This window comes from Acanthisitta chloris, unplaced genomic scaffold (genome assembly GCF_000695815.1).
Source record: "Acanthisitta chloris isolate BGI_N310 unplaced genomic scaffold, ASM69581v1 scaffold9644, whole genome shotgun sequence".
NCBI classification, from domain to species: Eukaryota; Metazoa; Chordata; class Aves; order Passeriformes; family Acanthisittidae; genus Acanthisitta; species Acanthisitta chloris.
In genome coordinates, this window is record NW_008670931.1 from 6,846 (window position 1) to 27,215 (window position 20,370).

The 20,370-nt window shown below is 49.4% G+C and overlaps 1 protein-coding gene across 1 annotated transcript in view; it reads left to right on the top strand.

The window, feature by feature from the left end:
• Positions 1–18,898, top strand: part of ADAMTSL2 (ADAMTS-like 2) — a 24,486-nt gene extending 5,588 nt beyond the window's left edge. The window contains exons 7-18 of the mRNA XM_009073888.1: positions 209–235; positions 1,394–1,569; positions 2,523–2,865; positions 3,579–3,960; positions 8,451–8,548; positions 10,491–10,617; positions 12,411–12,624; positions 14,412–14,567; positions 15,822–15,992; positions 16,112–16,288; positions 17,362–17,506; positions 18,780–18,898. Coding sequence (XP_009072136.1) covers positions 209–235; positions 1,394–1,569; positions 2,523–2,865; positions 3,579–3,960; positions 8,451–8,548; positions 10,491–10,617; positions 12,411–12,624; positions 14,412–14,567; positions 15,822–15,992; positions 16,112–16,288; positions 17,362–17,506; positions 18,780–18,898 — 2,135 coding nt within the window. The remainder of the gene's footprint in view (positions 1–208; positions 236–1,393; positions 1,570–2,522; positions 2,866–3,578; positions 3,961–8,450; positions 8,549–10,490; positions 10,618–12,410; positions 12,625–14,411; positions 14,568–15,821; positions 15,993–16,111; positions 16,289–17,361; positions 17,507–18,779) is intronic.
• The last annotated feature ends 1,472 nt before the right edge of the window (positions 18,899–20,370 follow it).

Consider the following 20,370-nt stretch of genomic DNA (forward strand, 5'->3'; position numbering starts at 1 on the left):
ATCCAGATAGCGGAAAAAATCTGCAGATGTTCTGGGTGTGTATAACCTCTTGGTGCTTCCCTAGGATCTATGCCTATGCTAGCTAATGCTTTTTTCCAATGTGAAGCTGAATCCTGAGTTGGAAGGGACCCACAAGGATCATCGAGTCCATTTATTGCAGACATGAGCTAAATCCGTAGTTAATGTAAATCCAACCGTGTTGTCTAAGAGCGGAAAAAATCTGCAGATGTTCTGGGTGTGTATAACCTCTTGGTGCTTCCCTAGGATCTATGCCTATGCTAGCTAATGCTTTTTTCCAATGTGAAGCTGAATCCTGAGTTGGAAGGGACCCACAAGGATCATCGAGTCCATTTATTGCAGACATGAGCTAAATCCGTAGTTAATGTAAATCCAACCGTGTTGTCTAAGCCAGTGGGTTGCTCCTCTCTGCAGTCTGAACACCTGGGCTGTGTTTATCAGCACTTTGGTTGCTTTAATGCAGAAACTGTTGGTCAATACTATTGTGGTATGACGAACACCCTAGTGCTGGATCATAGACAGCTAAGTGACTTCACCTCTCTTGTGATTCACTTGATGTTCTCCCCCTTGGGGAATGTGCAATGGCCATGTGAAAACAGCATCAAGGGGATGTGACCTACGTGTCGCCTCACTGAAGTGTTGGTGGCCACACCATTTATCTCATGATGGAGGTGGAAAGTTTGCTCAGGAGTAGTGTGGAAAAATCTGGACTTAACCAGGAGAAGTACATTTATTGCTGTCATGCTCTGCTGCCTCAGAGGCTCATGGTCATGTGCAGGAAGGTGGATGCCCCATCCCTGGAAGTGTTCAAGGCCAGCTTGGATGGGGCTTGGAGCAACCTGGTCTAGCGGAAGGCGGCCCTGCCCATGGCAGAGGGCTGGAACTAGAAGATCCCTAAGGTCTCTTCCAACTCAAACCATGTGATTCTTTGATGATTCTATGAATGAAAAAGGCTTGATTTAGTTAACAGTTCCTGGGCTAGCTCTGGGTTACTTGTCTTGGGCCACTGCTGGCTCAGGTGGCATCAGCTCGCTCCCAACCTCCTGGTCCTGATCATCTGACACTCTGCTTACTGTCTGCAGAGCTGTGATTGCTAAATGTTCATGCTGTGCTAGTGCCAAAAGGCTGAGAGGAGCCATGTGCTAGTAGTGCAAGTCACATACCCAGGAGCTGTGTAGAAGGACACATGGCCCAGAACTCTGGGCCTGCATTCACAGGATTTGTGTTGGAAATAAGTGACCAATGTATTTCAATATAGGAAAATGTCTAGTTTTATTATTGTGACACTCTAATTTCATCCTCTGAATGATCAGGGCAGTATCACATACCTTTTGTCTTTCGTGTGATGGCCCTGACTTCTCTCTCTTGTTTGAAGCTGTGGCTGATGAAGCTGGGTACTATTTCTTCAATGGGAACTACAAAGTTGACAGCCCTAAGAACTTCAACATTGCAGGCACAGTGTTCAAGTACCGCCGGCCCATGGATGTGTACGAGACTGGCATTGAGTATATTGTTGCCCAAGGACCAACAAATCAAGGGCTGAATATAATGGTGAGCTTTGACTTTTCAAGTTTGCAAGGCTTGGGGTGATGAGGATGGGAAAATCTACACTGGATTGAAGAAGGGGTGGGCATGGAAGCAGAATCCTGCCATGGTTTCACCTGGGCAGCTTGAGGAGGGAAGTGGGAGCAGTGACTGTGCCCAATTCCTTACACAAACCTATTTTACTTGTGTTAGTCCTCTGGGATTCAGGCAGGGCTGTGAGTAATGAATGTGGGCTTGGTAACTCCTCTCTGCAGGGAAAAGATGCCTCAGGCACTGGGGGGGGATTTCTCTTCTACTCCTTGGCATTGTTATCCAAGTTACCTGGCAGGAAAATAAAAATAAGAAATTGGGCCAGAGAGCTTAGACAAGTGCATAAAACTTAAACCCCAATTCTTTCTTGAAAGCAAACCATTCAAAACTAGGCATTTGGAGAAAAGTCCCTTAATTTTCTTCTGGGCAGCCAGCCAGAGCCCAACTCCTGACATCTTCCATGTAGCCCCAGGCTCCTCTGGAAGGGGAAGGGATGGTTGCTTGGGTACTTATAAGACATTAGACCAGTAAAGGGGTGTAGTCCCTCAGCTGGGAGTCCCCATCCCCAGTGGGGATGTGGTAACTGAAGGAATGTGTGTGTGCTCCTTGTAAAGCCACAAAAAAATTACTTTGCAAGGGATGATCAGTAACTTCTGAACTGATTCTCCCTCTCTGGTCACTCAGTGGAGGAGGAGAAAGTGTGACCTGTGACTCCCAGTCCCTAAGCTGGGGCTAATCCCCAGGGCAGTGCAGCCAAATAGCCCTTGGAAAATTGTGCTGGGCTCCAGTTGGAAGAAGTTGGCAATATGAAGGAAAGCAGATTGGAAATAGCAAAGTAGATGCTCACCAACTGTCAAGTCCAAGATGAATCATAAGCTTTGTGTGCCATATATTCACTGCATCTGCTAATAACTTAATTTACTTGCTAGGTCTGGAATCAAAATGGCAAGAACCCATCCATCACGTTTGAATACACTCTCCTGAGGAAGCCACACTCAAAAAATCTGCAGCCCATCTACTACACCTTCTCCGAGTCAGATAGCGAAGAAAGCAGAGAATTTGATGGAGACGTGCCATTGGGTTTTATCCAGCACAATGCAACCTATTTTGGGAAAATCTCCAGGGAAAGGATAGACTTGGAGAACCAGGTGTTTGGAAGGCAGGACACGGAGGAAGATTTAAACTTGAGCAAAGGTCAGGAAACCAATGAGGTCTATGAAAGAGCAGAAACAATTGACTGTGAGCCAAAACTGAAGGGCAAACAACCCCAAGGTAAGGAGGAGACTTGGGCCTCACTGTCCTGCTTCTCAGAGCTCTTGTTGAGAAATGCTCTGTTTCTACCTCTGGTGATTCTGCTGGTTTGGAAACCTCGGAAAGTTCTCTAAAACATCTCCGCTCACAAATCCTCTTTGCCCTTCAGGTTCTGGTTTCTGGTGGGGTTGGGGGGTGGACAATGGGTAAGATCTCCCTGCTGGTGCCCTGCTGTGCTTTGCATCATGCCAAGGACAGGAGGGAGCCCTGGGTACACAAACCTCCCTGTCACAACATATTCTGTCACCTCACACCCCTCCACAGCCCCCAGCAACCTCCTTCCCATTCGAGTCCCTTGGGCATCCCACCACCAAACTGCCTTGGGTGCTTTCCCAGCATGACTGCATGGACTCTGGGGCCAGGAGGGCATCTTCCCTCTGCCCTCTGCTATTGCTTGGGGCAGTGCTGGTGGGTGCTGAGCTCTCCTCTGGCCACACCATAGTGGGATAAGACCCACAGAGCTGCACTCCCTTCCCTAGGGGGTACAACCCCAGGAGATTCCCCCTCCCCAAGCACCCAATTCCCCCTCCCCAAGAACCCAACTCCTCCCTCTCACCCCTCGGGTGGCTGCTCAGGCTCTGGCGTGTCCCTGCTGCTCTGGGCTGCTTTCCCCTCCCAGCCTCAATGCATTTTGTGGTTGTCACTGTTGTTTCCCCCTGTTGGCTCCAATCTAGATTCAAACGTAACCAGGTCTACTTACCAGACAGACCATGACGACAGAGACTTGGACCCCAGGTTCACCTCCAGGGAATTCCTTTTGGAGAATGCCATCACAGACAAGCTGCTGGACAAGACCTCAGACTCCAAGGAGCTGGTGCTCAACATGACCATGAACAGCATCTTTTCCCAGGGAGACCCAATCAACTCTGTGGGGTCACACATTGACAGCCTCTACGTTGACTATGAGGACACTGAAGGTGTTGTGACCTACTCCATTAACAGCACTTACATGGAGCTGAGCAATGGCAAAGCCACCAACACATCTGCAGAGACACCTTTTTCCAATGCCACTGTCACCATGAGCAGCCCTCAAGGGAACAGAACCCACAAAGCAAGGTAGGAGACATGTCTTTAATTATAGTCAATCCTATTTAGTGCAGTTCTTGACTCATAATAGCCCTGTTCTCAATGTAGACCCCATTGCCTGGTTTCTATTTGTTTTGGAAGCAGAAGGTAAGTGGGGGTAGGATGTTGCATATGAAAGCTTTCTGTTGGGAGTTAATTTGGAAGGAAGGGCCAGAGGTTTGGGAGCAGAAAGTGAAGAGAGCATTTAAGCAAGAGGAAAACTCACCGCCCTCCTTAGTGAGGCTGTTGGTGAGTCTGTGCTGATGTTTTGTCACTCAGGCATTGCTCTCTGCTGTCAGAGCTTGCTATCAGAGCCATGCCCATAAAGAAGCCTCTTCCTCTTGCCTTCTCTTGACATCCTGCTCCAATTCCACAGCCCCTTCCTTGCAGTTCTGATGCAGCAGAAGTTGGTCCTGGCCCCTTTTTACCCACCATGTTGATTGCCACCCGCGATCCTCCTCATTTTTGATGGCAGGAACATTCTTCCAGGAGCTCCCAGGCATGGCCCTGCCTGGCAGCTGCTAGAGAGGCAGAGCAGGGCACCAGGAGTTCCACTGTAGGTCCTGCAGGAATAGCCTGAGGTTGTTGCCTCAACAGCTGTGGCAGAAGGTAGTCACTGCTTGGCCAGGAATACCAAAAGCTCTGCAGTGGCAACTCATTGATTGCTATTGGGACTGTCACTTCAGAATGCCTTTAATGGTTGGTTTGAGTGGGAGAGTTATAGAATGCAGTGGGGAGGTAAAAAAAGGCTTAATCTAGTTTTAGCAGCAGATTTTGTTCAGAGAAGGCTGGAAGGGAGTCTCAGGCTAGTGCTGGTCCACAAGCCTCTATCTATCATCTTTTGGGGTGCCCTAGGGCTCAAAGAGGAGCAGCCTTTATTCCTAACCAGTGGGAGATCATTCCCATTGTGGACACACAGGGACTGAGATGGGGACCCCTCCTTCACGTGCAGCCACACACTAGAGCACTCCCTGGAGATCTTGAGCTGAAATCAGGGCCCTTGAGGTCATCTAGGACCCAAACCCATGGCTGTGGATTTGGGTCCCACTGTGCACCCCCACAGCACCTCAGCCTCCTGTGAATCTCCTCCTGGATCTGTAAAACATGGAATATGATGTTGAGCTTCAGGAGATGCAAAGCCCTGAACAGATGCTCTCTCTGGTTAGAGTTAGCTGGATTTACCCAGAACTTACACTAGCTTATGCTAAAAAAACTTATGCTAAAGAAACTGCCCATGCAGCCAAATGTATCAACAAACTTCTTAATGATAAGAGCATGAAAACGTTGCCAAGGGCTTGAATCTATCATCTCCTCTCGTGGCTTGGCTTGGGAGCATTGCCTTCAGCTGCCAAAGCAAGCATTTCATCAGCCCTCTGATGGCAAAGGCAGCACCATCAGCTCCCCTTACCATGCCCTGGGCATGAGGAAGGGACTGCCTTGCCCCTTGGGGTTTTCCTGGGCCCTGGCACATGCCCTGGATGTCCTCAGCTGCCACCTTGTCCCCCAAACCTCTCCCCTAACAGCTGTACAGTGAGGCCAGTGCTTTCCTTCCTCCTGGGAATACAGGGAGCTTTATACATCAGAGCAGCTTGGCTGTTACAGAACAATCATAAAATACTGTCAGTGGCTCCAGTGCATATTTTTTGAGCTCTAAAAAGCTCCTTGCACTCTCCCTGGCTGCCCATCTATTGAAGACAGGGATTTAAACCCTTTCAGGAATGATACCCAGCACTTTCATCTCTTCCCTCTTATTCCTCCCTGAATTTTGTTCTACAGTGTCTCCTCTTCTTCTCCCCCACTCTCTTTGGAATCAAATATCAACTTTTTAGATCAAAATGCTAATATCCAAGCCAGTTTTCTACCAGCCAAGAGGCTGAATCCAGGCCCAGCTGGGGCTGTAGCATGGGGCTGAGAGATGCTCAGCTCCTTGGTGGCCCCATCCCTTGCTGGGGGGCTGAAAGGCCAGTGGAGGCAGCTGGGGGTGCATGTGTTTGGATGCATGTCAAAAAAAAAGAGAAAAAGAGAAGAGGGAAAAAAAGAAGGCAACAAAGCAACTTGCACCTTGTTTCCAAGGGCTGGGATGGAAGAGATGCTTGTGCCCAGGCCTTCATTGCTTCCCCCAGCTTTTGATTTATTACACCAAGCCCAGTTGCAGTTGTGACACTAATCTGTATCTTCTGGGTGGGAATGCTTTTTATTTCTTTCTAAACTGTTGTAGCTCTTAGTGTGGATGGAGTTACCCAGTTACCCACCAGAGTTCCCTCTCTGGGAACAAGCCCCACTGGGATGGGGCTGAGTGAGTGGCTCTTGAGCCACATTAGGGATCCAGTGCTGCTTTTTCTCCCCTGGAGCAGTAAAAAAACTTTCTGTGGTGTGCTGGGACAATTCCAGGCACCCTTCATCCTTTATCTCATGCTGCAGTGTGCAGCCAGGGTTGAGCCTGCAACAGGAGCCATGAGTTTCCCCCTTTGCTTCGAAATAAAAACTGAAATAAAACACAGAAACATGAGCTCAGGGACTCTGGATGTTGATCTGTGGTGTTTGTGTGCATTAGTCCGGATTATTCCTCTGCTATGGGGACTGTTTTGGGAAGAGGGACAGCCCAGACCTCAGCTAGGGGTGAGGGACTGCTGCCAATTTTTGGTGCTGCTGTTGCTTGAAAAGCAGAAGCAAAGTGCAGGCAGGGAAGAAAAGACTTGACTTTGTTATAAAGCTTATAATAAAGAGGAAAGCTAAAATACAAGAGAAAATCCCCCCAGTTTTGTGGGACAATGAGCTGCTGTTTGCATCTAGAGGAGAACAAAATGACAGTTTTGTCTTGCTGGAAATGGTCAGAGCTGAGCACTGCCCTGTGCCCAAATGTCTGAGTCCTCTGGAAAGAACTTGTCCCTGCGACCTCATCAAGCATAGAAGCTCTTTATTTAGGATCACATACATTAAAGGGACACTGTTGAAAGGTTTTCTGTCCTCAGATGTGGTCTAAAGCTTATTTTGAAGATTTTTCTCCTTTCATGGGAGAGGAGTCCTGGGCACTGGTAATGTGATGTTTGCTTTGGTGCCTCAGAGCAGACTGAAAGATCTGGGTAATATTTTATTTCCCAGGGAATAGAGCACATGTTGACTATGTTTTAATGGATTTTACTGACAACTGTCATCTTGTGAGCCCTTTCTCTGGCTGGGTGGCACACTCCCAGCACTAGGGGCTGGTGTGGGTCCCCAGGCAGAGCTGCTGTGGCAGATCAACCACTATTTATAGTGAGCTGAGGTTGTTATTTTTACACATACACACACACAAAAAAAAGTCACATTCAATTCGGTTCCATTTCAAGTGCAGGAAGTGACCATTTGCCAAACTGACAGAGGCAAAATCAACAGGGAAAATGAGATTGTTGTTGTTTTTAATCCTTCTGGAGGCTCAGTGCTGGCGGTGGAAGGAGGGTGGGTCTGAAAGGAAATGGCTGGATTCTCAACAGTGTCCTTTTAAAGGTTGATTCGATAGGCTGGACCTCAACTTTTTCCTTCCAAACAACTAAATAAGGCAATTTCAGAGCTTCTGCTGCCTAGAAATCATACAAGCTGCATATCTTGCCAGGCCAGAGACAACTGGATGTCAGGATACAACCTTGTACGCTATTCCAGTGTAGCTGTTTCAAGGGTTTTGAACAAAGGTATGAGAACAGAATCGAAGCCTTTTGTTGTAAAGGTGCAGTATCCCTGATGTGTTATACCCTCACAGCATGTAGGATGCACTGAAGCTGCTATTCTTGGTTGGATAAATGCTTTGCCATACACCAGGCTGACTCTGCTACTCCTTTCCCCATGGCATTTTGTGTCTGAGCACAGCACGGATCTGAGAGATGCAAATCACCTACCTAAAAATAAGACAAAAATAAACCAAACCAAAACAAGAGTGGCAAAAGCAGCAGGGCAGGCAAGCTCCTAAACTCCTGTGCCATGTGTTGGCTGTCAGAAGGAGTGAGCTGTGGAGATTGGAGCAGCCAAAATCTTTGCTGCATTGAGCAGCAGAAGTCATTGTGCCCAGCCCTGGAGACACAGGGGAGGAGATACTGCACCTTTAGTCACTGTATGCCAAGGGCCAGGTGTATTTGAGCAGAAAAAATGCAAACTTTGTTAAATTCTGAACTGTTTCTACTTTTGTGGGTATTTTTATCCCATTCTCTCTATTTCTAGACAGTGGAAGCTCTGCCTCTAACCGGGCTGGGGATTCTACTTGGGGCTCAGGACAGGTATGTTGTGAAACAAACGAAATAAATTGATTCAAACGAACAAACTTCCCAAAAAAAAAAAAATCAATCAGAAAAACCAAACCAAAACAAAGCACATCCCCTCCCAAACCCAAACCCAACCAAACTGCAGCCAGATGTGTGTGTCTGTCGTGGCCTGTCACCGCTCGCCTTGTAAATGCCTTGTTTTGTTTTGTTTTGTTTCTTTTTGTTTTGTTTGCTTATCGCTAGAAACAGATTGAAGTTGTTAAGAAAGGGCCAAGGTGTGAGTGCTGCTGACATGTACAGGTGGAAGCTTTCCTCCCATGAACCCTGCAGCTCTACATGTACCACAGGTAGTTATATACGGAGCAGACGAGCTCTGCACAACTGCTGAAATCACTTGGGGTGTGAGTCATTTTTTTCTGTCTGTTAGGGATGGGAAGGACCTGGTGATGTGTGTAGGGGAACTGGTGATCTCTGGAGCTGGTTTAGCATGACCCCAGATCTGCTCTGCCTGGGTGTAAAGGTGGGGAGAGGAGTCAGAGGCTGTGCATGCAATGCCCACAGACCTCCCAGGTGTGTTGAGGTCCAGAGTTTGTGCCCAGCATGTCCATCATCCTGCAAAACACTCTCCTTTTAGGGAGCTCTGAGCATTGCCTTTGCTTCCCATCACTTCACGTCCCTGCTGAGGCTCATCAGGATCCCCAAACTTGTGCTGAGTCTCCCCTCTTTTTCCCCTTCCTCCCCTTTTTAACAGCTCCAAGGGGTTTGAAAAGCTCAGCTGCTTCCCTGCAGAGTGAAATTTTGAAGATTGTTCAGCCCTGGCAGGAAACACAATAGCACTTGGCTTTTTGATTGTGTTTTGTTTCTCCCACTCCTTCTACCCTGGAGCCTGATCTCGGCTGTGAGGGTGTAAATCTGGAGCAGTGACATAGATGCCAGGGATATCTAAACTGAGCCTGGAGTCTTTTTGTATAAATTACTTCTTTTTGGCTCTTGAAAATATTCGAGGTACCTGATCTCTCTCCTCCTTCACCCCTTGGTCAGGAGGTGCTGGCCCTTTCCCATCCCTTGTGCTGAAGAAGGTTCTGTGGGTCGTGTGCTCCCTGACAGCACTGTCCCTGAAATAATCCAGATCCTGCAGTGCTTCTGGAATTAGAAGGAAAAAAGGGGGAGAGAGGAGTTTACAATCTAAAGGACATCTCTTAAATGAGCAAATGCAAGGATTTTATATTTTAAGCATTTATTCTTGTCCAGCAGACACATTTCCACTGCAGGAGCTTTGAGATCTGTCCCTTTCCCCAGGATCTTGTCATCCACATGGCCCAGGACATTTTTGACTTCTTTGATCCCCTCTGAACAAATTTCTCCCTTGACAGGGCCAGGCTTCTCTGCCTTGGTTTGCAACAAGCTGAGAGAGGTTTTACTTAAATTTCTTCTTTCTCATTGCCTTTTCTTAATGACATATCGCAGAGAAGCAAGACCATGTCAAGAGTTGTAGATCTTTTTTTAGTTTCATGTAAACCATATGTTCCTGAGAGCTGCAATTCTTGTTACCTGTAGCCAGAGCAGCCTCCTGGTCCCCAGCCAGGTCCCAGAATGGACTTCACAACATTTACTCTGGCACAGGAGGCTGTGGGGGAAAAGGTCTCGGTCTGACGACACTGGCTGCCTGTGCTTTTGGTGGGGGAGCAGGAGGGGCAGGTGCTTCCTTGCCAAGCCTCCAGGAGCCCTGCCTTGGCCTGGAGTGCTGGATGCACCTGGGGAACACCTGGGTGCAAACAGGGTGTAATGCATAGAGAGAGTGGGTGGATGGTGTGGGTTGGGGGGGACCATTTTCTGTTGCCTCCACCCACAAGACCGGCAGGGTGGGAGATGCCAAGCAGACTTGTTGCCCTGAGTGTTTCCTATAAAAATGTGTTAGTCATGTATTGATCTTGGTGGCAAGCCCTGGCACGGGTGGCCATGCCCACCTTTGAGCTGACCAAACTCAACCACACTGCTCATGTTGGCTGGGTGGCCACTGTGGTCCTGCCCTCCCAGCAAAATCCATCCCATGGGACAGAAAGTTCAGCTGTGGCCACTGTGGTCCTGCCCTCCCAACAAGATCCATCCCATGGGACAGAAAGTTCAGCTTTGCTGCTTCCCACTGGGAGGAAGTTTTGTAAGATGCTGGTTTGAGCCAGAGCTGTGGGTTTAAATTCTAAAAAAGAATTATTCAAAAAAAAGAGTTTGGATGTCAAAATCACCAAACGTCCTGTTGTGTGTGTGTGTGTGTGTTCTCTTTGAAACTAGGAGTGATGTCCACATATGCGATGTGTGTTCGCTATGATGGGATCGAAGTGGATGATACATACTGTGATGCCATGACCCGTCCTGAGCCCATCCATGAGTTCTGTGCTGGGAGAGAGTGCCAGCCAAGGTACTGCCTCGACAGGGCACTCCTGGGGAGCTCTGTGCTTTCTCTGCCATGGATGATTTGGGGGAGGAGGTGTGGTGTGAAGCACAGGGTGTGCTTGTTGGGAGGTTTGTGAGTTGCAGCAGTTATGACCAAGACAGACCTGTGTCTGTCTAATGGAGGGGATTGTCCCACTCTGCTCTGTGCTGGAGAGGCCTCACTTTGAGTCCTAGGGGGCAGATTTGGGTGTCACAAAAAGTTATAAATCTATTAGAGAACATCCAAAGAAAGGCTACAAAGATAGTGAAAGGTCTAGAGGGGCCAGACAAGGAGTAGCTGTGGTCACTTGGCTTGTTCAGCCTGGAAAAGAGGAGACTGAGGAGAGACACATTGCAGCTTCCTCACAAGGGGCAGGGACTGATCTCCGCTCTGAGGGAATGGCACGGAGCTGTGTCAGGGAAGGTTTAGGCTGGATATCAGGAATAAGTGGTTCTCCCAGCAAGTGGCTGGGCACTGGAACAGACTCCACAGGGCAGTGGTCACAGCTTCAAGCCTGCCAGAGCTCATGGAGCATTTGGACAACACTTTGGGGTACATGGTGGGATTCTTGGGGCATCCTGTGCAGGGCCAGGACTTAGAGTTGATGACCTTTGTGGGTCCCTTCCAACTCAGGATATTCTGTTCTATGATTGTGATGGTATCAGACTATGGACAGGGCAAAAGGAGGAGTAAAGCTGTAGTATACGTGCTCTGGAACAGTGTCACTAGTAAACAGTGCAAAGCAAGAGTACAGTGATGCCAGGGACCAGGTATGGCACCTGGCTCCTGGAGAGAGCTCAGGGGAGTGTGAGCTTCACATGTTAAGGCTGAGAGCCAGGGTAGGCTGCAACTGAGGCAAGTGTGGGGAGGTGGATGGTGGTGTTGCTGGGGACACAACTGCCCTGGGGCACCAGGGGTACTGTAATCTCTGTCTGCAATAACTTTTTAGCTGGCAATGCTTTCCCAACAGAAAGCACTAATTTTGGCTGATCTGAATGGGACAGACTTGGGTTTCATCTCCCTTCTGAATTCGGGTGACACCCCTAAATGTGTGACATCTCCCTACAGCTGCTTGTCATGCCTGGAGAATTGCTATAATGTTACTGTGCTGTAAAAACCTTGACTTCTTATTTCTTTTCCCTTGGTTTAGAAGCTGCTCCTCTTGTCTAATGTCAAGGCAATAGTAGCAGGGGGCAGTAGGACACAGGCAGTACTTGGAGCAGATCCCAGCTCTTCCAGCCTGTCACATGTGGTTAGCAGAGTTAGACTGATGGTGGGACATGAATGTCTGTCCCACTGGGGCTGAGGCAGCTCTGTGTGACATTATTGCTGGGATTTGCAGGATGATGGATGGTTGTGTCCTCTCCACAGTTTAGCTGAACAGGCAAAAAAAAGAGAGGTCAAACCTGGGCAAAAAGCATGACAGAGAAATGTGCCAGGGTCACAGGCAGGGAGTATGCAGCCTGTGGTGACAAGGGCTCACTTGCCAGTGAGGATACTGGGCCAGGCCTCACTGTGCCATCCTTCCTCTTGGCAATCTGGTTTTTGCATCTGCTACTGTGGGCATGAGCAGGGGTGAAATCATCATATATTCATACAGTCCCATCCCTTAGGAAAACCTCTCACATCCCATGGGGAAAACCTCTCTCATGCTAGCAGCCTGACTAGAGCTCATTGCTGCTGCAGCCAACTCCTCCAGCCGAGAGCAGGCAGGGCTGTCCCATGGGATGCTTTGGTCGTGGTCCAGCCTGGTGTGATGACCTCTCCTCTCTCTGCAGGTGGGAAACAAGCAGCTGGAGTGAGTGTTCCCGCACCTGTGGGGAGGGTTACCAGTTCCGCATCGTCCGCTGCTGGAAGATGATCTCCCCAGGATTCGACAGCTCCGTGTACAGTGACCTCTGTGAGTCTGCTGACATCACCCGTCCGGATGAGCGCAAGGTCTGCAAGAATCCTGCCTGTGGGCCCCAGTGGGAGATGTCAGAGTGGTCTGAGGTAGGTCCCTGGGGCTGCTGGCCTGGTGGTGCTGAGGGTCAGCATGTGTGCCTGAGCTTCTGTTCCTTTGCTGGTTCAAACTCATCCATAGCCATCAGGGACTTGGCCTGTCAGAACATTGACTGCAGTCGTTGCATGTGGGTGGACCAACATGCATCAGTAATTTGTTTCCAAATATGAAGACCTGGGTCTCATCCAGGCTGGGGAGGTCACTACCATTGGTCACTCATGGGATCTTTGACTGCATGTAGGGTCATTGCTCACTGAGGTAGAGCAGGAACCTGTGTCTCAGATCCTCCCACCACGACTTCTTGGCAGACTCTTCAACCCTGAGGTACCAGGGAAGAGATCTCACCTCACACACTTATAAACTTCCCTTCCTTGCTTGCAGTTTCCCTGCACCACATGAAGAATTAAATCTTCTCCTATCCATGCCTTAAGCTGATCCCTGAATACTTATAAACTTCTCTTCCTTGCTTACAGTTTCTCTGCACCACATGGAGAATTAAATCTTCTATCCATGCCTTAAGCTGATCCCTGAAGCCACTGGGAGATGATTTGGGAGGGCACAGTGCTGCTCCTGTTCTACCTCATTGGTTTGCTTGGGAAAACCTATGGGAAGGCTTTGTGCCCTTGAATTCCTTTCCAGGCACTGACAGAGCTCCAGCACATCCCTTACAAATACAAACCCATGGAAACAATCAAACTAGTGCTGCTTCCTTAGGGTGCCTCTTCCCAAATCAAGCACAGACCTCGTCTAAGCAAGAGCAGACTGAGCTCTGAGCTGAGCTGTCTGTGGGTGCCAACCTGCCCCATGGTTTACATCATGAGGAATATGACTCTTCCTCCTGGGAAGCTCCCAAAACTCTTCTTAGTCATAATTTAAATGTCTCCATTCCTCTGCAAGCTGGTGTGCATCATTTCCCTGGAGCTGATGGAGGGGCTGGTGCATTCCCTGGTGGTGGAGGATGTTTTGACTTTCCCAGCTGGGTAGAGAGGAGCTCCCTGAGCACATGCTGGCAGGTTATTTTGTCCGACGTAGCAAACCAGAGTGGCTTATTTTACAGAAATCTGCATTCTCCTCCAGCGTGTGTCAGGGACAGATTGCTTGAGACAGTCCTGGAGTAGATTGTTCTTAGCCAGCAGCAAAGCTAATCTCCTTTGGATCCCATCTGAGGTGGGGTGCCAAGTTGGCTGGGGAAATAGGCATTAAAAAAAAGCACATTTCAGGGCTCTGAGGATTAACATCTCGGCGCGGTGCGTCTGAGCGCTGTGCTGTTGACACTTTTCCCTGCTTTACGTTATCCATGGAGCAAATGTGTGTATGTGAGACTGTAGTAACTCAAATCCAGTTCTAAATAATGTCACTGGGCTGCACAGTGCCAAATTTATCCACAGCCTAAAAATCTCAGTTGTGCAGTTTGGGGGAAAACATTCTCCAAAGAGGTGGAAAGGAGCTGGCTGTTCCCGGGAAGGAGGCGAGGGGGATCTCACCCTGTCTCTAAGTGACAGCTAAAACTCTTCAGCTCTGATCAGGCATTTCTGGAGCCTTGGGTTTCCACCCTCTGGCATCACCTGTCAGAGAGCACAGCACTCAGGCAGGATACAGCCCTCCTTAAGCTGAGGGCTGAAGCTGTTGAGGAGGTTTGGGGAAGAGTCATTGCGCATTTTCAGCGTGTGCTTTTAGAGTTTCATGTTAGAACATGAAAAAAGCCAATCCTAGCAGCTCCCAGTTCCCATCATGGTGGGAGCTCTGGTTGATGCTGTTCTCTGTCCTCTCCTGGCAGTGCTCAGCCCGGTGTGGAGAGCGGAGCGTGGTGACGAGGGACATTCGCTGCTCGGAGGAGGAGAAGCTGTGTGATGCCAGTGTCCGACCCCTGGCTGAGAAGAACTGCACTGGGCCTCCCTGTGACCGCCAGTGGACTGTCTCTGACTGGGGACCGGTGAGATCCCAGGGTGGCCAACTGTGTGGCCATTGTGGCCCCTTGCAGCTGGCCCTGAGTTCAGTCTCCAATGCTGAGAAGCTTAGGGCTGGGCTTGTCCTCCCTGGCAGCTCCTTTCTCCAACAAATCTGCAGACAGTCTGTGCCTGGAGCTGACCCCTAAACAATTCCACCACTTCTGCTCTCCTACTTCCAGTGTCACCTCTGCCACCCCAGTGGATCCCATGGCTTCCCCCTAGGTCCTCCCCAGGTCTCCCTCCTTGCGGAAGAGTTAAACCCTGAGACCTGGCTGAGGGCCTTAGGAGGTGTCAAAATCCCCTTGTCTGTCTGCTGCACAGCATTCCTTGGTAATGCTGATGCTCCAGGCCAAGAAAATGAACCTTTTCCTTATTTTAACTCCCTTTTTTCTTTTTTCCTTTTCCTTTTTTCTTTTCTCCTTTTCCCCTTTTCACTTTTTTCCTTTCCTCCTTTCCCTTTTTTCCTCTTTTTCGCTTCTCCTTTTCTCTTTTTTTTCTCCCACCACTTTTTCCCTCTCTGCTCCAGAGACCCCCTCCATCCCAAGCTATTTTTACCCAGGTTTTGATACATTCACATCAGCTAAAAATAAGTAGTTTCCATGGCAGCAGAGACACTCTGAAACACCGAGAGTCTCCGCAAGAGCGGCCGCGAAAGCGCTGGGGAGCGCTGGCTGCTCTGGGCAGAGTCTGTCTGGCCCTTGGCAGTGGGAATGGAATATTTGCAGCCACTTCTTTGGTCCTCTTTGCCTTGACCTCAGGGGTCTCTGCTTGTAGTGCTTCTCCTCCTCACTTCCACAAGAGATGCTGAGTGTTGCTCAATACGATGGGACCATGACACTGGCACAGGTTGCACTAGAACCTGTGGCTGCTCCATCCCTGGAAGTGTTCAAGGCCAGGCTGGATGGACCTTGGAGCAACTTGGGCTAGTGGAAGGTGTCCCTGCCCATGGCAGGGGATTGGAATGAGATTAAAGTCCCTCCAACACAAACTATTCTAGGATTCTCTGGTGATCCAATCTGTGTTGGCTGTGATGGGGCTGCCAGGGAAGGATGCGCTGAGCTTCCCTGCAGATATTTTAAGCTGACCCCAAATAATCCCCCCGTGATTTGGGAAGGGTGAGGTTGGGGAGGCAGCTGAGCTCTGTGGAGGTACCTCTGTCCCACTGTGGGATGGGGACAGGGCTGGAGCTCTGCTGCCTCCCCAGCACTGACTGCCCACCATGCCCGCTGTGGTTTCAGTGCAGCGGTGGCTGTGGGCAGGGCAGGATGATCCGACACGTGTACTGCAAAACCAGCGACGGGCGAGTGGTGCCAGAGTCACAGTGCAACCTGGAGGCGAAGCCACTGGCCATCCACCCCTGTGGGGACAAGAACTGCCCCTCGCACTGGCTGGCACAGGACTGGGAGAGGGTAAGTGCAGCACTCCCTGGAGCTGCAGTTGGTTTTGCAGGGTGATGGAAAAGCGATGCCCTTGGTGGGTTTGGGGTGGGATGTGTGGGTCTCATCCAGCCCCACTCATACCCCTGCAGTGTAACACAACCTGTGGCCGAGGTGTGAAGAAGAGGATTGTGCTGTGCCTGGAGATAGTCAATGGCAAGATCAAGACTCGAAACCCTACTGACTGTGACGTGGCCAAGAAACCCATGGAGGAGACAACATGCTTTGAGCGGCCGTGCTTCAAGTGGTACACGACCCCCTGGTCAGAGGTGAGTGGACAGGGTGCCAAGGGGGAATCTGTGGGAGGGAGATGGAGGGGAAATGCTTTTCCTTTAAGATGTGCTTGCCCCAAATGTATGTAGCCTTCTTGCCTTGTACCAAGGGTCATGCTGCCTGCAGAATCCCCTGGGGAGATGGGTGAATCTCTGCAGGAAACAGCCCCCAGGGAGCACCCAGGGGGTCTGTGTGCCCTGCCACAGAGTGATTGGCACCAGCTGTGCTGGAGGGAACAGGAGTGAGAAATGCCATTTGGGGTCAACTTTAACTTTTTTCTTTTTTTTTTCTCCCTTTTTTTCCCCCTTTTTCTCTCTTTTTTCCCTGCAGCCACTGTTGGGAGTGTGGATGGGGATGTGTAGAGTGGCCACAGGGTTGCTGCCCTGGGATACAGGGGTTGGGGATGCAGAACTTGGGGATGTAGTTTGCCCCAGCATCCTGCATAGCCTGCACAGGCAGGGTTGGATGGTTGAGGGGCTGAGCCCAGTGAGTGTGGGTGAGGAGCTGTGAAGGGCTGTGAACAGCTCCCTGCAAGCCCTCCCAAATGCAGCCTTCCTTGTCCGTGCTCCAGGCGCCTCGTTTTGTTTAGTCTTGCAAACCATCATCACAGCCTATAATTAGCCAAAGCAGCCCTGCTGTAATCCCAGCCTGATGAGGCATCCAAAGGGCAGCAGGCAGCGAGTGCTGGGCCCAGCAGCGGCTCCACAAACCCACAGTGGGATGTGCAGAGATGCCAAATCTGCAACCTCATTCCTGGGGTGCTTTGGGGGTCCCATGGTCCCACAGAGCAGTGTATGCACTTGTCCAGTTCATTCATGGCCCCTTGCAAAGGGATGGTGGCACTGCCAGGGGATGGGACCGCATCCATCTATCCCTGGGCAGAAGTTGATGGTGCTGGCAGCAAAGGTGGAGCAAGGAGCCAGTGGTGCTGCACTGAGGCATGACAGTCAGGGAGAAAAGTTCTCCTGCTCTCACATCTCCAGCAAACATGTATTTTTAGCAGGTTCTGGCTCAGCACAGCCCCTTATGATGTCAGGGTGTTTCCTAATCCCCTCTCTCTGTTCCCCAGTGCACGAAAACCTGTGGAATTGGTGTGAGGATGCGAGATGTGAAGTGCTACCAAGGGAAGGACATCGTCCGGGGCTGTGACCCCTTGGTGAAGCCAGTGGGCAAACAGACTTGTGACCTGCAGCCCTGCCCCACAGAACCCCCAGGTGAGCCCCACCACTGGCAGCACTCCATGGCCTTGATTTTCCATTGATCTTAGCTTCCACCATCCCCAGTTGGATAGGCAACCCAGTAAGGATGTACAGGAAAAAAATCTCCCTCTGTGCCCAAGTAATGGGATGGAGGATGTACAGGAAAAACTCTCCCTCTGTGCCCAAGTAATGGGATGCCATGCACTGGCTCTTTCTGGAGGTAACCCCATAAAATTAAGGGGGGAGTTCAGAAGAAGCATGCTCTGACCTTAAGATAAAATGAATCATTGGAGAGCTGACACGAGTGCTGCTTCTGCATGATTCCAGCTAAAGCCTAGGACGTTTCATCTGTGCCATTATTTTAATGATTTTTGGTCTCCAAACGTCCTGTGGGATTTGTAACTATCTCGTTATCTGACTCGTCTGCTGGCTCAAAGTCCCTGTGATCTTTAGCAAACATGCAGTTCTAATCCTTTAATAGGATTTGGGAATAAGGAAGGGGTGGGAGAAAAGCATGAAAGCGGGAGACAGATTTGGGGCCAGCTCCTGGCTCACTCTGCCCTACTGGGTGCTCTCAGCTACCTACTCCCATGGGATCCAGGATGGAACATGGGTTTGCCTCATGACCAACTTGCAGGCAGCTGCTTGCCCTGGGAGCAGCTGGTTTCATGCATCCCATGGATTTTTACCAAAATATTTATATAAAAGTGTAGATTCTATGGGTTTGAAGCAAAATACTGCTCTGAAGGGAGCTGGGAAAATGCTGCAGTGGGCATTTTCTGGACTCTTCTCTGTCTCCAGCATCCCATTTACCCCCTAACTTCACTGTGACATTGGTAGATTCCCATTCCCTTTCTCAAATAGCCTCTTTGGGGAAGAAATCGTGTGTATTTTGGAGTCACCCTGTGCCCTACCAGGGGAGGCCCTTGGCTTGGGGGCAGCTAAGTGCCAGGGTCCCTTGTTGGCTCTAGAAATCCCTGGGAAGCTCCATTTTTTGTGGGGATGAACGTGAGCTTCAGGGCAGGGACCAAACAAGACTCTCCAGGCCAAGTCAACATGTTTGTGCCTTTGCTCAGGTTGATAATGATATTTATAGGGAAGCTCCATGGTGTTTTCTAGGGATACTTTCCCAGGTATCAGGAATGAGGTGGCTGCAGATGGGGTGAAGCATTGCTCAGCCTGTGATGTTTAGGATAGTGTGTATGGAGGGGGAAATGAGCTCATGAGCTTGCAATGGTTTCTTTTCATATTTCTTTTCACATCATGCCTTTTTTCTTCTCTCTCCTAGACGACAGCTGCCAGGACCAAGCAGGAACCAACTGTGCTTTGGCCATCAAAGTGAACCTGTGCAGCCACTGGTACTACAGCAAAGCCTGTTGCCGTTCCTGCCGCGCTCCCCACTCCTAGTGCTGGCAGTGCTCCCTTAGCAAGGGCTCTGTGTTCCACTTAGCAAGTACCACCCCTCCCCCAGACTGGGGTTAAGGATTGCTTTGGGGTTGGTTTTTATTTCCTCACTGCTGCAGAACTCCTCTCCTTGCCCCTCTCCGCAAGGCTGCTGGACATTGGGAGCTCCCGTTCTCAGAGCTGTACATAAAGTCGTGTATATTTGATTCCCCCCCTCCCCAAACTGCAGACACAGCAACATATTTTACAAGGTCCTTTGGTTTCTTCCTTCTGTGCAAGTTTGGGGAAGGTGTGAACTCTGAGAAGTGCAAGTTTCCCTTCTCAAAGGGGTTAATGCCCTCTCCTAATTTATCCCGAGACCTGTGTGCTCTTGTTAGCTGCATTTAAATGTGGTGGGAAGCTGATTCTTGTTTGCTAAATGAACTCAAGCCCTTTTTTTGTAAGATGTAGGTGTATACTTTTTCAGAGAATTTTATCTTATAATCAAATGTTAGTTCCATAGTCCTTACCAACCCCTCCCCTGATGCTGACATATTGTATATAATATGGAAACATAACTGCACTTTATATCACAAAAAAGACGTGTTCTTTTTTAATATATTTGTTTACAGACAGTGAACTTTATCCATATAATCATTAATTTGTACTCATATGTATATTTTAATAAAGTTGTCATATTTATGGTGGTATTTTGTTTTCTTCTCCAGTTTGTAGGGGGATGATGGGAATGCTGGAGTTGGGACTATGAACTTGCTGGTGCCCAGGGGGAGCACAGCAACATGAAGTCAGGACAAATATAGCTGCTTGGACAGTGATGCAAGTAAAAGTCCCAAAAATAGAGGAATTTTGGGACCATTGCCTTGAGTTAGGGACCCTTTGGAGTTGTGTGTGTGGCTTGAGGAACTTCAACCCTGGAGCTTTGCAGCTTGCAAGCAAAGAGGCTTGATATAATGCCAGGAAAAGGGCCTTTCCATGCTCCCAAGGGGGTTATTGCTCCATGTTTTTCCAGGTTTGACATCCCAAGGCCAGGCCTAATGCTCTTTAGCATCCTCCAGCTAATGCATCATGCCCCTCAGTAGCAGGGAGCTCCTATGCCAATGTGAAAGCTTTGCAAACAACACCTTGGGTTTGAAAATGCAAGGACAAAAAAAAAGGTCTCAAAACCCATGTCAAAGTAGTTTATTTCTTGTTTTTTTGCCTTTTCAAAACTTTTTCCCTCCCTCTTAGATTCCCAAAGTCCTGTACAACAGATCACCAGGTGAAGGTTAGTGAAAGCCAACCGTTTGCTTAGTCTCCAAGCTACAAGGGAAAGAAATAAGGGAAGAAAGGAAGGCTGGTAGGAGAAGTATGAGAAATGCAAAGAGAAGGGCTCAATGCATGGAAACAAACCCCGGTGCAAACTGTACACAGGAGCAAGGCCCGAGTAACTGTGTCCCCCTGGAGCAGAGGCATCATGCTCCTGGGATGTGGCACCA